The sequence below is a fragment of the Gracilinanus agilis genome, chromosome 1 (assembly GCF_016433145.1).
Source record: "Gracilinanus agilis isolate LMUSP501 chromosome 1, AgileGrace, whole genome shotgun sequence".
Lineage (NCBI taxonomy): Eukaryota > Metazoa > Chordata > Mammalia > Didelphimorphia > Didelphidae > Gracilinanus > Gracilinanus agilis.
The window spans coordinates 352,905,765-352,921,657 of record NC_058130.1 but is presented as its reverse complement, the minus strand read 5'-3'; the positions used below and the strand labels follow the sequence as shown (position 1 = coordinate 352,921,657).

General features: G+C 41.9%; 1 protein-coding gene and 1 pseudogene across 1 annotated transcript; both read right to left on the bottom strand.

The window, feature by feature from the left end:
• Positions 1-4,578: 4,578 nt before the first annotated feature.
• On the bottom strand, positions 4,579-5,874 carry HTR1A (5-hydroxytryptamine receptor 1A). Its single transcript, XM_044657723.1, has one exon. The coding sequence runs from the start codon at positions 5,872-5,874 to the stop codon at positions 4,579-4,581; it is 1,296 nt and encodes a 431-aa protein (XP_044513658.1).
• Positions 5,875-7,332: 1,458 nt separating this feature from the next.
• The window catches only part of LOC123251698, a 192,451-nt pseudogene continuing 183,890 nt past the window's right edge, over positions 7,333-15,893 (bottom strand).

The window sequence follows — 15,893 nt, the reverse complement described above, 5'->3', positions numbered from 1 at the left end:
TTATATGATATTTCTCAACGCAAGAGCTCCATAGGATTCTTTGTCCCTTATTTCCTCCAACATGACACTTTTCCCATTAAAAGTTAGGTTAAGAAAACATACAGTCATATATGCAAACACATACTTATTCCACTACTAAGGGTGATGCCAATCATTTCTCTGTGTATGACCAATAATTCATATGCCTTTCAGGAGTGATGAGGCTTTATTTCTTCTCAATTTTAACTTATAAAGATAATTTTTAAATTAAACTTAAATTTATTTAATAATACTTATAGATATGGCTTCAAAAGAAAGGTTCAGGCTTCTGGGTAATCAAATGGGAATCAAATACATGCTTTTCAGGAAGTTATATGAACTTGATTCTTTAGGGATTCACATTAAGAGATTCATAATAATCAAGTTATATTGACCCAGGTTCTGACATATTTATAGATCACGGCAGTTTTCAGTATTTAATTAAATGACATTTGTGAAAAATAAAAGGTAGCCTAATTGAGACCTTGATCTTTGATGTGGAAATCACAAGGGAACATGGAGAATACTATAAGCATACCTTTTTTTTTTTATCCTGGGACTCCATTCTAGGAGCATAGGGCCACAACCAGTAGGCAATGGGTCACACAGTCGCTCAGGGTCACCCAGCTGGGAAGTGTCTGAGGCCGGATTTGAACCTAGGACCCTTCGTCTCTAGGCCTGGCTCTCAATCCACTGAGCTAGCCCAGCTGTCCCTACTTTAGGTTGCAGTTTCTTTAGCAGATGTAGTTTTTACAGGGTGGGGTTGCTAGCCCCACGCCAAACCCTCCTCCTTTTTCATCCGGGCTAGGGACCGTCCTTGGCCCAGGAGTGGTAAGGGTGGGCAATAGGGGTCAAGTGACTTGCCCAAGGTCACACAGCTGGAAGTGTCCGAGGCCGGACTTGAACCTAGGACCTCCAGTCTCTAGGTCTGGCTCTCAATCCACTGAGCCACCCAAATGCCCATAAGCATACCTACTGGCTAAAAATTCAAAACGACCTTCTTGTGCCTACCAGAGATCTTGCTTTATCCTTTCACCTTATATTTTCTGATTAGTTACTTAAGATTAGCTGAATGTGTCAAGAGAAGTAGCATAGCTTCTAAAAGCTGGATTTCTCAAAAGATCTCACCTGCTGAACACGGAGGCAAGGGCATTGAGAAGCACAACTCTAGTGGTAAATTGAGGCAGCTCCTCTCTCTATGTAGCTATGTACTTTTCCTCTATGTAACTATGTAACTATGTAACCCTTTGTAACTGCCCTTTTGACCAATGTTGGGTGAATTTTCCAAAGATATGTAAAGAGACAGAGAATTGGGGGCCATGTGTATCTGATATCAGTTTATTATAGCATCACCACTAATGAGTCTTTAATTATCACTTTATTATTTCAAATGAACACTGAAGGCCAAGTTTAATGCAGAAATACTTTACCTGAATACAATCAACTTTAAAAAAATCCAGTGCCTTTGAGAGTTACAATCCTTTCATTTTCCTCAATACCAATATGACTTTTCTGTTCAACCAACAATAGCTTTAGCAACCAGGTACTATTAGATTTGCCCAGCCTCTCACACTTGGGCTTTATTTGTACCTTTTTAATGAATGCTAAGAAGTGGGAGTAAAGGTTTCCAAATGTAAAACCACTGTTCCAATTCGAGTAGTCAGCTATAGGAACTAAACTTTAATATACGAGGGAGAAATGTTAGCACAGGCTTACTTTCTAGGACAAAACAGAATTGATTTTGAATGATTTAAATTTGGAACTAGGAGATTATTACCCAGGTTCCAGGCCTTGTTCTGCCAAAACTAGCCTTGTGACCTTGGGTAAGTCACTGAAAATCCATTAGATTCAGTTTCCATATCTTTAAAATGATTAAACTATTAAAATGCTTAAACTAAGTGATCTCCAGGATCTCCTCCAGTCCTCACATGCACTTATGATTGATTTGAAGACATTTCTACTACAAATTTAGGGAAACCAACAGCAATCAAAGAGGGACATAGCTGTTGAGATCATTCTCCCATCTAATTATATTTCATTCATTGTGATTAAAAATGAAATTAAACTTCCCAAATTAATAAAAATTAGACTGGAAATTTCTGTTCTCCTCCCCTGTTAAGCTACTCATGCCACAATGCAACTGAATCATATTCATATAATTCATAATGACCTAGGGAGTAAAACCCCAGTCTCTCTCAGTTTACACTCAGACTCTTTTTCTTTCACATGAGGTCTTGTCGATTTATTTTATAGGCTAAACAGCAGGTTAGCTTTGTGAGTTTATCAAATAACTTAAAGCAATAGGTTCTGCTTTGTCACCTCTAATACTTAGACAAGTGCACTTTCATTGACAACTTCTTCGACTTCAGAAATACAACACTGTTCTCCAAACAATATGCTCAAACATCCAAAAGATAGAAACTCATCTGAGAAAAAAGAAAACCGTAGGTGGAAGGAAAGACAATAGAAATCAATAATTTTCTGCTAATAATTTAAATAGCTAGTCATCAGAAAATTGGGAGGCTGGATGTGAAAGTACTACATTGTCCAGCATCAGTTAGCTAACCATTGTCAAATGATTGAAAATATACATCCACCTGTATTGAGCACAAGGGTAACATTCCCTTGGACTGGGCAGCAGAGATTACAATAGGTTTCTCAGGGATAGGGGTTGACACGATTGGAAGAATAATTGCTTTGGGGAATTGAAGCTCTGTTGTCCAAAGATTTCCACTTATTCAACAACCACATTCGTGCAAAACGTGCAATCCTGTTACATCTGGGGCCCACCCCGGATTAGGTAGCATACCCTGTACAGTACAACATTTAGAGGCACAATGCGGTGGAAACTTTTCAGCCCCTAAAAGATTTAAGGAGTCCCACTCTGAGGCCACAAAGAGATGCCAATACCGTACCAATTTACAAGATCGAGCTCCATATTCTCAGATCTGAAACCCGGAGATTTCCACCACAGAAAGAAAGACAAACGTTATCGCTTTCGGAGTAGATTTCTTTTTTCATGAGGGCCGAAGAACAAGTCTGGTGAGTCTTCCACAAAAGTCAAATGAAGAGACCCCTTCAGAACCTGCAGGCTTGGCTGTTCCGTTGAGCTCTTTAGTTTAACAATCACCAGTTTAACAAGCACCAGCGTGCTCAAACCCCATAGACCTTCCTCGGCTTATTCTTAGTCAACAGGGGAACATGAAGCAATTAATACACTACTCCCTCCCCAGCAGCCTGGGCTACTTACTCTCCCTGATTTCCTTTATTTAAAAACCGGAATTACAGGCTATGACTTTCAAACGGAAAGAGTCAAACTTAGTGCGATGGTCCTTGCAAAGCGCTAAAAGTTGTTCCCGCTCTCTAATAAAAGCATGCATGCCCCCATGCATCCGTGGAGGGAGACAGATATAGGAGAGGAAGTGGCGATTTGACTCTATCTTAGGACTCTGAGAAATCAAGTCTCCTTGGCCCCTAGCAGAGGTCAGGGCTGGGGTGTTATTATCTACAGAGTGCTTTATGGATTTCTAGTAATCAGTGATTTGTGGTATAATAGCGGCTGCTTCCCAATGTAGAGAAGTTGGGAAGCAAATTATTAAAAGATTCCAATAAATGACTTTTTGTCCACCGGAAGTTCCCTCTTTTAGTTTGGTGAAAGAAAATACTGAGGCTGCTCCATATCCCTCTCCCGCTGCAAACTCACCCAGGACACCCACAGCTCTCCAGCCCCTTCCAAGCGAGGCCTCCGGTACTTACAGATTTACTTTCACGATTAACTTTCTGCTGTCTTCTTTCCACCCTCCCCCAGGTCGGAAGAGGTGGTCAGGGAAAACAAAACAAGCGGGTTATGCATAGGCTGATTTTTTTTTTCACTTTGGGAAACGATGGAAATTAGGTGTCCACAACTAACAAAGTTCTCGGCAAATCCTGCTGCTTTCTGGTCTTAGTACACCTGGAGAAGAAAGGGAGGGGAAGGGGAGGAAAGGGGGCAAGACCAGCCGAATGAGTGAAAATGCTGAGGGCTGGTGCAGGCAAGGCGCAAAGGGGATAACCAGAGGAGATATCCAGCAACTTAAATTTCTTTAACTCAGGAAAGAGCACAACAACCCTGCTGTGGAGGGCTGCGATTATGGTTCTGTTTTGTTTTCATTTCTGTCCTGGAAGGAAGGAGACTGAGCAAGAACTTGTAGATTGTTCCGGGTTGGGGAACGTCAGTTCTGGGGAAGGGAGAAAGACTTAACCAACTTTGTTTCCCAAATAACTCCATGAGTGCTCCAAGGGCACTCATCCCCAGTCTCGAACTACCCCCACCCCCATTGCGGCTCTATTAGGTACAAATAATCCCTCTTTCCCATTAATATTCGGCTGCATTGGCTAAAGAGGCCTGAAACCCCGAAAGCAGAGGCAATGGAGATGTAGAGGTTTAGGAGAAAAGAGGCAAGCTAAATTTAGATGTGGGTAGCTTATCAGGAAGTGAGATGAAGGTGAGGGTGAGGATGAGGGTGAGGATGAGGTTGGGGAGGGGTTGGGTTGTGCAACCTTCAGCCATCCAGCAATATATCATTGCCGGCAGAATTTGCACCTAACAATCTTCTTGAAAGCACTTTGGAAATCTTTGTTGAAGTAGGCATAGATGACAGGGTTGAGCAGAGAGTTGGAGTAGCCTAACCAGTTGATGATCGCACCCAATGAGTCGGGCATGTGGCAGCTGCTTTCACAGAAGGGCAGAACCAGAGCTACAATGAAGAATGGAAGCCAACAGAGGATAAAGGTACCCATTATGATGCCCAACGTCTTGACTGTCTTCCTCTCTCGGGCCAAGGCCATCTTTCTCTTGGCTTCTATATTCCTTTCGTTCTTCTTCTCGAAGGAGGTGGTACAGAGGACTCCACCAGCATCACTGGGGAGAGTTAGGTGGTCCTTGGAGTTGCTGTAGTGATGGATCTCAATTACCTCCAGGGCAGCGCGATCCTCGCCCTGCCTCACAGCCCCATTGACGCAGGGAGCCCCTACTATCTTGGGCTCCGCCCCGCGCCTCCAGTTCTTGCCCCTGGGCTCCCCATTGATACTCTTTTTGGGCGGGGGAGCGGGAGAAGTACTGAAGCAACTGTCCGCGGACTTCTCTGCCTTCTTTACTGTCTTGCGGATTCGGAACCGGGCGGCTTTGAAGATCCGCCCGTACAGCACTAGCATCAGTAGCAAGGGAATGTAGAAGGCGCCAAATGTGGAGTAAATGGTATAGCCATGGTCTTTGCTGATGGTGCAGGCGTCGGGATTAGAACGGTCTTCTGGGGTCCTCCAGCCCAGCATGGGTGGAATAGAGATCAGAAAGCCTATTAGCCAAGTGAGGCTGATAAGGACAGCAGCTCTCCGGGGGGTCCTCTTATTTACATAGTCAATGGGGTCAGTGATCGCCCAGTACCTGTCCAGGGCAATGGCACACAGGTGCAGGATGGATGATGTGCAGCAGAGTACATCCAGAGAGATAAAGATGTCGCAGGTCACCTGGCCTAGGGTCCACTTGTTGAGGACCTGGTAAAGAGCAGCCATAGGCAAAACTAACACGGAAACCATCAGGTCTGTGACTGCCAGAGAGCCGATGAGATAGTTAGCCACGTTCTGCAGGGAGCGCTCCAGGACAATTGCGGCCACCACGCAGGCATTGCCGATCACAGCGCAGAGGATCAGGGAGCCGAGCAGCACCGAGGTGACTACCTGGTAGCCGAAGGTCACATCTGAGAAATCAGTACTATTGCCCCTATTGTAAGGCGAGTCACTGGAGGTAGTGTTGTTGCTCTGGTTGCTAAGGTCAGCGTGACCATGGGGTAGGGGGCTGCTGTGGGTGAGTCCATCCATTCCGTGGAGGTGGTTAGCTGGGCAGTGGTGTGAGGCACAAGCCTCCTCCTTCCCCCTCCCTTGTTTTTGTCCTCTCACTTCTAAAGATTTGGGGCGATGGAGAGATAAGGCAGCTTAAGCTGGGAGTGTTCCCCTCTTGCACGAAGTCAATGGTTCAAACATCTTCAGCAAGCCACACAGCTGGTGTACTTGGTTCGTCTGGCGGGCTCCTTGACCACCCGCAACAAACAGGAGTTAGCGGAGAGGCAATTCCAAGTAAGTCAGATATGCCTGGTTTATAGCTGGAATTTCTGTCTTTCGCTGTCCACTCTGGTTTGCAGCTGTCCGTATCACTGCCGCTGTCCAACTGCCAGCCTAAGGAAGATACTCCTCTACTCATAAACAATCTAAAAACCTAAAAGGAGCTGGAAAAAAGAACCCTCGATCCTATGTCACTTACTGACTCTCTCTCTCTCTCTCTCTCTCTCTCTCTCTCTCTCTCTCTCTCTCTCTCTCTCCTTTCTCTCTTCCTGTCCCCCCTTTTTTCCCATTCGATTCTTTCCTCCCTCCTTCCCTTCCCCCTCTCCTTTTCTGTTTTGTGCTTCCTCTCCCTGCTCCTTTTTTTCCCCTACTCGCCTTCAAGTCCCAGTCTCTTGTCTCCTATCTCTCCTCACTCTCCTTTATTTATCACTCTCTCTGCCACTCTGATGGCTTCTCTCCTCCCTCCCACACTCTTTTTTTTACCCTCCCTTCCTAATGCGGTGTGTCTCCCTGACTATCTGCTCTCTCCTCCCCACACCTCACCTTGCTTGTAGCCATACTCTTTCATTGGCACAACTGGGAAAGCCCCCTGTGTTCATCACCCTCACGCATATCCGAAGTCATCTATTAAATTAACATTATAACAATTACACTGACGCCACTCAAAACCAAGGAAAAAATAACCCATTTATTACTACACAGTAGATAGGGTTTGTCATAAAAAAAGGATTGACATGCAATTTCTTGTGGGAGTGGAAGAAAAAAGAAAAATAATTTGGAGGAGTCCTAAATGAGGAAGTAATGTTCTTTGTTGTAATTCTCAAAAATAGAAAGTTAGGGGATGAATCTTGAAATTTGAATTTTCATCCTTATCTCCAAACAAAATGCCACTAAAAGGCACTTAAGCAGTTTGTGAGAAATCTAATTTAATATATTATTCTTTGTTTTCATGTCTCTCAAAAATGCATACACTTCTTTCTTTCTCTTTTTCTATTCTTGCTCTTAGCATTTCCATGAAAATCAGTCCCCAAAAGGGTATCTCTATGTTCCTTCTTTGAGTGTCTCTCCCTTCTTGAGGAAGCAAGCTATTCTTTTGTCCCTAAGCTGGTGCTACTTGTAAGGTAAAGGCGTTTTGCCTTCCATCCCTCTGGACCAATATAGCTGTACAGGAACCTCTGAGGAGAGTGCTATTGGAGCCCTGGGTTGCTCAAATAGCGATCAGTTTTCAAAGGCTATGATCAGCACCTGGGACAGTTCTGAGCAAGCAGGGCCTTTGTCGCCACCTACAGGAGAGAGATTCACAGTATGTCGCGTTTTCATTGCGTTTCCAGAGCCAGAGGAAAAAAACTGTTAGTTTATTCAAAACAGAGTGTTTCTGGAAAACAGTCTAGTTTGCATATTTTTCCTACCCTCAACCTTGAAAGGAGGCAAAAAACCTTGACCTTACTACTTACAGTAGCTAAGAGTCAAAAGAATGATTTTTTCCCCTTCAAATGTGGGTAGGGAGGGGAGAGAAGGAAGGGAAGCATGACTGAAAAGAAGATCAAGGAGTTATCCTTTGGGGAATGTGATTGTCATTGAAATGCTATCCTTGACTTCAATCTCCCTATATTGCCTGACTGGTTTGTGAAAAACCATGACATGAAGCAATTTCTAACTTGGGACATAAATGTTCATATTGAGCAAACTTACTGTACTCTAAATGCTATAGATAAGCACACACGAGAATCCCTGTGTTTATGTTTTGTATTATGAAAATATGGGACTTAGTCTTAAGAATTCAAACCTACAGAATTTTAAACAGATGAAGATATTGAAGTTAGGGGTTTTTTTTAGAAAAAAATAACTTCACAGAGATACAATGACAGTGTAATTGTTTTAAGGAGAAGCACAAATTGCAAAGCTGTTTGTTTTAGAGGATAAAACCAAATTGAAATTTCTGGGAGAAACTTTCAAAGTCAAATGGAATATAGCAGAAAATTACAGTATGCATGGTTCACTGGTAAGCTTATTTTACATGTCAAAATAAAAAAGGAAAAATTTTATAAAAATAGGTGACCCTAGAGTGCAATATAATACATACACTCACTATTTTCTCATGATTAGCTGAACATTTCATTTAATTTTAAAGTTATGTCCTTTATCTGGAATATTCAAAAGCTGCAAAAGTGTTTAGAGATTAATTTTGTTTTAGAATTCAATGCTAAGCACTATTCCCACTTAATCATATCAGTTTGTTTTAGTTGCGAAATAGTCTTTCATGATGATTCGTGACACTAATAACAAAGAAATCTGTATATATATATTATTACTACAGACAACAATAGTGTTTTCTGATCCAATTTTTGTGTTATTTCTACTTTTTCAGCTTCTCCCCTCAAAGTCATAGCACTACACAGTTTTGCCAAAATACTTCTCTATATCCAGGAAATACAATCAAACAAACTACTGAAGTCTTGATCCTTAAAAGAGAAAGACAACAGAAATGCATAATAATAACAGAAGCAAGACTGAGTCTAAAAGACAAATATATATGTATATATATATATATATATAGACAGTTTTTTTTCAAAAGTCAGTACATTTTACACTATTAAAATTTAAAGCTGCACTGCAATTTTAGGGGTTACCCTAATTATATATACCTGTGTAGGTACAGATATACTCACACACAACAAACATACATATGTGCATGTATGTGCCTATACATGTATTGTGCATGAATGGATTGAGTATGTGTAGATACAAATAGATATATGCATTATTACATATAAGAGGTAATATGTCTTAAGGTCTTGCCCTTAGTAGCTAAACTTAGAATCAGAAAAATCTGGGTTCAAGTACTGTAGCACATTTTAAGTATATGACCATTGTTGTGTGCAGATGCAAAGCATGGAATCCCTGCAAAGGTATAGGGAGAGCCTCACCCAGAATTCCAGGGGACCCCCCTGGAGAACTTTGGGGTGAGGGGCAGTTGAGAAGGGTTGAAGTCAGTTAATTGATGGGATTGGATGTGAGCAGATACTCTGCTTGTTTCTCCGGACTTGGGGTTTCTCTCTGAGAAACCATTGTAGCTTAAGCCAGTAGTTTCTACCCATAAGGTTAGCCTATTTGACAGTTCTATTCTTCATTGATATAATTATATAATTATTTAGTAATTAGAGAATAAGATATTTATCTATAGCAATAGAGCCAGTTTAAGTTAAGTGCTTCATCCCTCCAGTGAGGAGGGGGAAGGGGGCATCAATTTAGCAGTTTAGGGTCACCTTTCATTTATCCTAAACCCTTCCTGGATTTATATAATTTTCCTTGTTAATTCCTAATATAACTTTTTACCTTCAAAGCTGTGCCTGATAATCATTTGGAAGATACTTACAATTCAGTCTGAACTTCTTGATTGAATCCTGTTGGCTGCCAGTTTAAGATCTCTTCTGTCCTCAACAGTTAGATAAATAATTTCTATATATCTCCTCTAACTGACCTGAGAGGAATATATATTTAAGAAAGGAACATTATTGGGGTTTCAGCCAAAAGTGAAACTTATCAGAAGGATCCTATTGCTGTCTTCATTACCAACTGAATCAGAAGCAGTTAGAGGAGGAGGGGCTTGAGAGCCAGGAGAGTTTTACCCCCTCCTTTTCCTCACTGTAGCCTGTCAATCTCTGTCTCTTAACTTAAAGCGTTATTTGGCCCTGAAACATTTATCTGCTTCTCCAAACTATCTGTTATTATAATCATAACAGTTTTGGCCAGTCAGCCTAGGATTTGTACTATTAGGACCTAGTGGAGAAGAGATAAGATGGCTGACATGTTAAACAGAGCAATTATTACCTTAGGGTGCTCTGCTGTTTTAATTTATGGGATTTGGCAAACCTATGCTACATTTTGGTTTGTCACTGTTCCCCAATTTTTTAGGTCAATAATAGAATTTTATGACACTTATCTATGGCTAACAATTACAATTGGAGAGGCATTGGCTTATGTACCAACAGGTATAGCCATGACTGCCACTGGCTATGGAGCTATAATGATTTTAAGAAAGATACTGGCTTTTACTTTTGGAAACACTAAGGTTACTGACCCGGCTATGGAAAAAATGTTAGAATATATGAAAACACTAATGGAAATCAATAAGCAAATAAGGGAAGGGAGAGAACTTGATGCTAGGACAATTATGCAACTGGAAATCATAGAAAGCACGGTCACAACAAAGAAAGGGGGTGAAAAACAACAAGAGATTAAAAAGGACACCCCAGAAAAGCAAGAAGTTGCAGGGGCAGAGTCAGCTCCTGTAACAATACTTCCTATTACAGATAGAACAATTGTACAACCGGATGCTGGGATTATACATGTTAAAGGATATAAACCATTTACTGGAGGGGATCTAGAGATTTTAAAAAGAAGGTTTCCCCAGTTCTTCATAAATCCACATAAGGTGATAAAAGAATTCAAACAGGCAATCAGGCTGTATAATCCAAATTTTGAAGATGTGGAACTTTTATTAACAGAGCTATTTACCCCGAGTGAAAAAGCTAAATTTCTGGCAGAGACAAGGAACAATCCCAACCTAGCATCATGGCCTGAGCAACATCAAGATCTAGAGCTGTCATCTCATGCAAACATGTCATATCTCAGGAGATGCAGGGAAGACTTGGCAGAGGTGATGAGACTCCATGCTAAACGATCAAATGCATGGGGCTCATTTGAAAAGTTAAAGCAGGGGGAGGAGGAACATCCAAGCTTATACCTAGATAGACTGCTGGAAGCTGGAGAGACTATTCTAGGGTTCAGGGACATGACTGCTGAAGACAACATTCAGCATATCAGGAGGCAATTTGTAAAAGGGAGTCAAAATTACATTCAAACCTATTTTAGACTGCATTGCCCACAATGGGAGACCATGCCCATTGAGGAATTGAGAAAGACAGCAGCTTATGTCCGTGACTCAAAGGATAGTGACTCTAAAACATCTAGAAACTCTGAAAAAGATAGAGTGATTGCTGAGCTTAAAAAGCAATTGAGGGAAGCTCAGAAGGCCAGAGAGGTAGAAGAAATAAAAAATATGGCTCTGATGTCCAACAATCAGAGGAGCCAAAGCAGGCCTAGACAATCTAGTGGCAGTACTAACAACAAGATTAAGAGATGTTTCCTTTGTTCAAAAATTGGCCACGTGGTACGGGATTGTAGATATAAGTCTCAGATTAACTTTGGAAACAGGAATAATAACAATAACAACAGGAGGAATACATACTACAATTCCAGATACAATAATAACACCAACAATAATAACAACAGGGACAACAATAGTAGACACAGTGATAAGGTTAAGGCTAGATGTTGTGACCATGATTGTGCCAAGTTTAGTAGGTCCCCAAGCTTGTCAAAAATGGAAGAATACCTGTTCCAAGGTGCTAGACCTCGTACATTATGAACCGAGGAAGCAGCCTTAGAGAAAGCAGTTGTTGCAAGAAAAGAGAAAGGCAGTGATGATGATGTAGCAAAGGAATGTGAGAAGAATAAAATGGGTGCAGAAAATATTATGAATTATGGGTTGGAGGAGGTAACACAAAGTTACAAAGATATGACTGAGGAGGAATTGCAAATGGAGGAGGATATAATAGAAATTAAGGAGAGAATTTATGGGAAAGGAAACGGTGATATGGGGTACACTGACAGAAAATCAGGCACATCTGCACAAGTTCTTGATAAAAGCTCGAAGAAGGTAGTTCCTTGATTCTCACTATGGGGGGACAGAACCATTCTGTAGTAAGACTGTGGATCATTTACATGTACAGCAAAGCCAAACAGCAAGGGCAATGAATATAGACAAGTGTTCTAATGGGGATCTCTTGGAAATGGACAGTGTCAATAAAGGAGATGAGCTCCTGCAGACCATTGAGAAGGAAAGTGCTGAATTCTCAGACACAGGCACTACCTCTTCTCTATCACCAACTAGGGAAGTTGGAAGGGAAAGTGAAAACTCTAGTAGCTACATTACTAGGGGAATTTTAAAGCTAGATCCTGGAGCTAGAGAATTTGTACCAAGTCTACTTCAGGGTCAAGTGCATGAAGACGTAGCACACTTTCAAGCCTGTGATACTCCAAAGAGAGCTGCCTTTGGAGTAGATTCTGAGTTAATGCATTTAAAGGAATTCAGTTTAATAAATGTCAGTAGCCAAGAGAGGAACAAAATGACATCGGTAGGGACAAAGGAAGAATCTACAACACTGACTTTGTTTCCTATGCAAAATACATCTAGAGTTGAGTTTCCTGTTACTGACATGGAGTCTAGGGAACAAATACAAGAAGAAAGCATAGACTCACAGGATTGGGATGTAGTCATGAACCACAAACACATTCCCAATTCTGTAGAATTTCCTTTAATGCAGAGGAATACCTCTCCTGAATCTAACTTTGCACAAGTCAAGCAAAGCATGTTCAGTGAAGAGAAGGACACTCTACCTTACTCATGGTCTGGAAAAACTGAGATACACTTTGACACTGATAGGCCCATGAACAGTACAGGGATGCCAATTCAGGCATTGGCAGTCCAAGAAGCCATTTTTGAAGGAGACTTACCATCATTACACTCACAGAATCCTGAGCCAGCACATACAGAAGTCCGAATACAAAATCAATGGGATTTAGGGGACATAGAGATAGAAACACCTTTGGTACCTGTTGATCAGACAGCTAAAGACAGGGAACCTTTGGTTATGGTAACAATAGATCAAATCTATCCTGCTCTTATTGATACTGGAGCAACCCGGTCTGTGTTGACATCAGCACCAGAAAATTGTGCACTAATGGGGTCTGTGAGAGTAAAAGGAGCCACTGGGCAAATGGAGTTGGTGCCCAAGCTAAGATCTAAGATGGTGAAAATAGGCCCAATGACTTTAGATCATTCTTTTTTGTTGATACCCGGTTGTCCATCCAATCTCCTGGGGAGGGATGTTCTTTGTAAATTAGGTGCCACTATCCAGTGTGATAGGTCAGGACAGATATTCCTACACTTACCCAAACAGTCACTCAAACACCATCCCTTGCTATTCCTAGGGCAAGTGGAGGGTGATGAGGAGGAACAAGACATAGGGAGTATCTATGAAATACCAGAAGATATCCCAGAGGAGGTTTAGGCTAAGCATTCAACCGATGTGGGAATTTTAAAATCTGCCACCCCAGTGAAGATAGAGGTGAAAGAGGGTACTCCACCTAGAATCCCTCAGTATAGGTTATGCAAAGAGGCCACAGAGGGTATCAGACCCATTATCCAAAGTCTCCTAGAACAAGGCATTTTGGTCTACACTATATCCGAGTACAACACACCAATTTTACCCATTAAGAAGCCGAAGAAAGATCCAAAAGGCAAGACACAATGGCGTTTTGTGCAGGATCTAAGAGCAGTGAATAATTTTGTTAAGAAGGGACATGCAGTGGTACCTAGCCTGGCAAATATCATCGCCGAGATTCCAAGTAATGCAGCCTGGTTCACGGTCGTGGACCTGTGCTGTGCATATTTTACTGTACCTCTGCATGAGTCCAATCAGAAAATTTTTGCATTTTCCTGGGAGGGGAAACAACTCTGCTGGACGCGAATTCCACAGGGATTCGCCGAAAGCGCGAATATCTTTTGCCAAATCCTGCAAAGAGATCTCGAAACCATCATATTCACTGAGAGCAAGCTAGTACATTATGTGGATGACCTTTTGCTAATGTCACCAAGTGCTCAAATCTGTCAAAGGGACAGCAAATATCTGTTGCAAGAGCTATGCAAAAGGGGACACAAAATTTCCAAAAGTAAGATTCAGTGGGTGTTACCATGTGTAAATTACCTCGGCTTCATGTTGGAAAAGGATATAAGAAGGATTTCCCAAAAGAGAGTTGCACATATACAAAAGCTGTGCATGCCTAAGACCAAGAAGCAGCTCCATGCAATATTAGGTATCACGGGTTACTGTAGGCAGTGGATACCTGGTTATAGTCTGATCTCAAAACCTCTAACAGACTTGACTAGGAACACTGTCTCAGAACCTTTAAAACTGACATGGGAGCACAAGCATGCTATAGAAAAACTGAAAACAGCGGTGTTGACCAGTCCTGCACTTGGAATCCCTGACCATGCAAAACCATTTCACCTGTTTGTGCATGAGGACAAAGGAATAGCCAGTGCAGTGTTGATGCAAACTCTTGGGGATCAGTTCAGACCAACAGCCTATTATAGCTCCCAGTTAGATGTTGTGGCTAGGGGTATGCCACCATGTATGAGAGCAATTGCAGCTGCAGCCCTAATGGTTAAAAAATCTTCAGATCTGGTTTTGGGATGTAGGATTATGCTGTACTCTCCTCATCAAATAGATACCATCTTGAAGAACAGCAACCTACAAGCGTTTACTTCCCAGCGCTTATCCCATTATCAAATTGTGTTGCTGGGCAATGAGAACCTGACTTTCCATCGTTGTAAGGAGATCAACCCAGCTACACTAATGCCAGACTTACCATTAGAAGGAAAACCCATCCATAGCTGTGCAGAAACCTTGGACATGGTTCAAAAGACAAGAGATGACCTGACCGATATTCCTTTGGTCTCTCCCGATCTCACTTTATTTACCGATGGTTCTGCATTTGTGGTAGATGGAGAACGATATACAGGCGCGGCTGTTGTAACTCAAAATGAGACTTTGTGGTATGCAGCTCTACCTAAGTCCATGAGTGCTCAAGGGGCTGAAATCCTGAGTCTCACCAGAGCTTTAGAAATTGGCCAGGGTCAAAGGTTGAATGTTTGGACCGATAGTAAATATGCATTTAACGTAGTACATTGTACAGGCCAAATCTGGAAATATAGGGGATACATAACAGCTGGTGGGAAGGAGATAGCCTATGGGAGCCTTATAAACCAACTCCTGAAAGCTGTCCAGTTACCTAAGGAAATGGCAGTAATGCATTGCAGGTCACATCAAAAGGGTACGGATGAAGTCTCATTAGGAAACAGGAGGGCAGATGTAACCGCAAAATTTGGAGCCCGGTTTGGCCCGGTCCTTGTGCTGAACTTCTCTTTGGTGGAAGAAGCAGATCTAAAACAGGCATACTCCCCGAGGGAAGTGAAGCACTGGGTAGAAAATCTAGGGGCCAAATTAGTGAGAGGTGTATGGTTTTCTAGTGAGGACAAACCCATTCTTCCAAGATCTTTATATAATACCCTATGTAATGCATTGCATGTCAAAGGCCATTATGGGACACAATCCTTAATAGATGGTATTCGAAGACACTGGACGGCTCCTGGTATATCCACTTGTGCAATTAGAACATGCCAAAAATGCAAGGTTTGCTTGCAATATAATCAGGGCGTGACCAGAATTAAGGGACTAGGAGGCAGACAATTGGCATATACCCCGTTTGAGTGCTTGCAGATTGATTATATATCAATGCCCAATTGTCAAGGATACAAATATGCCCTAGTCATCATAGACAGGTTGACTCGATGGCCAGAAGTGTTCCCTGCAAAGAAAAACAACGCAGCTTTTGTGGTGAAGACACTTCTGAGGGAGATAGTTCCGAGATTTTCTGTACCAGCTAGAATAGATTCGGACCATGGATCACACTTTTCCCAGAACATATTGCATGAGATTTATAAGACCTTGGGGATAAAGAGGAGTTTACATTCAGTCTATCACCCCTCTTCCTCAGGGCAAATTGAAATCTGTAATAAGAGAATTAAAACTCTCATTGGGAAAGTGTGTTCTGAAAGCCATCTGAAATGGGTACAAGCACTCCCCATTGTT

Bases quoted from the DNA above. Each gene is read 5' to 3' on its own strand.
- HTR1A (XM_044657723.1), bottom strand. From the start codon at position 5,874: ATGGATGGACTCACCCACAGCAGCCCCCTACCCCATGGTCACGCTGAC.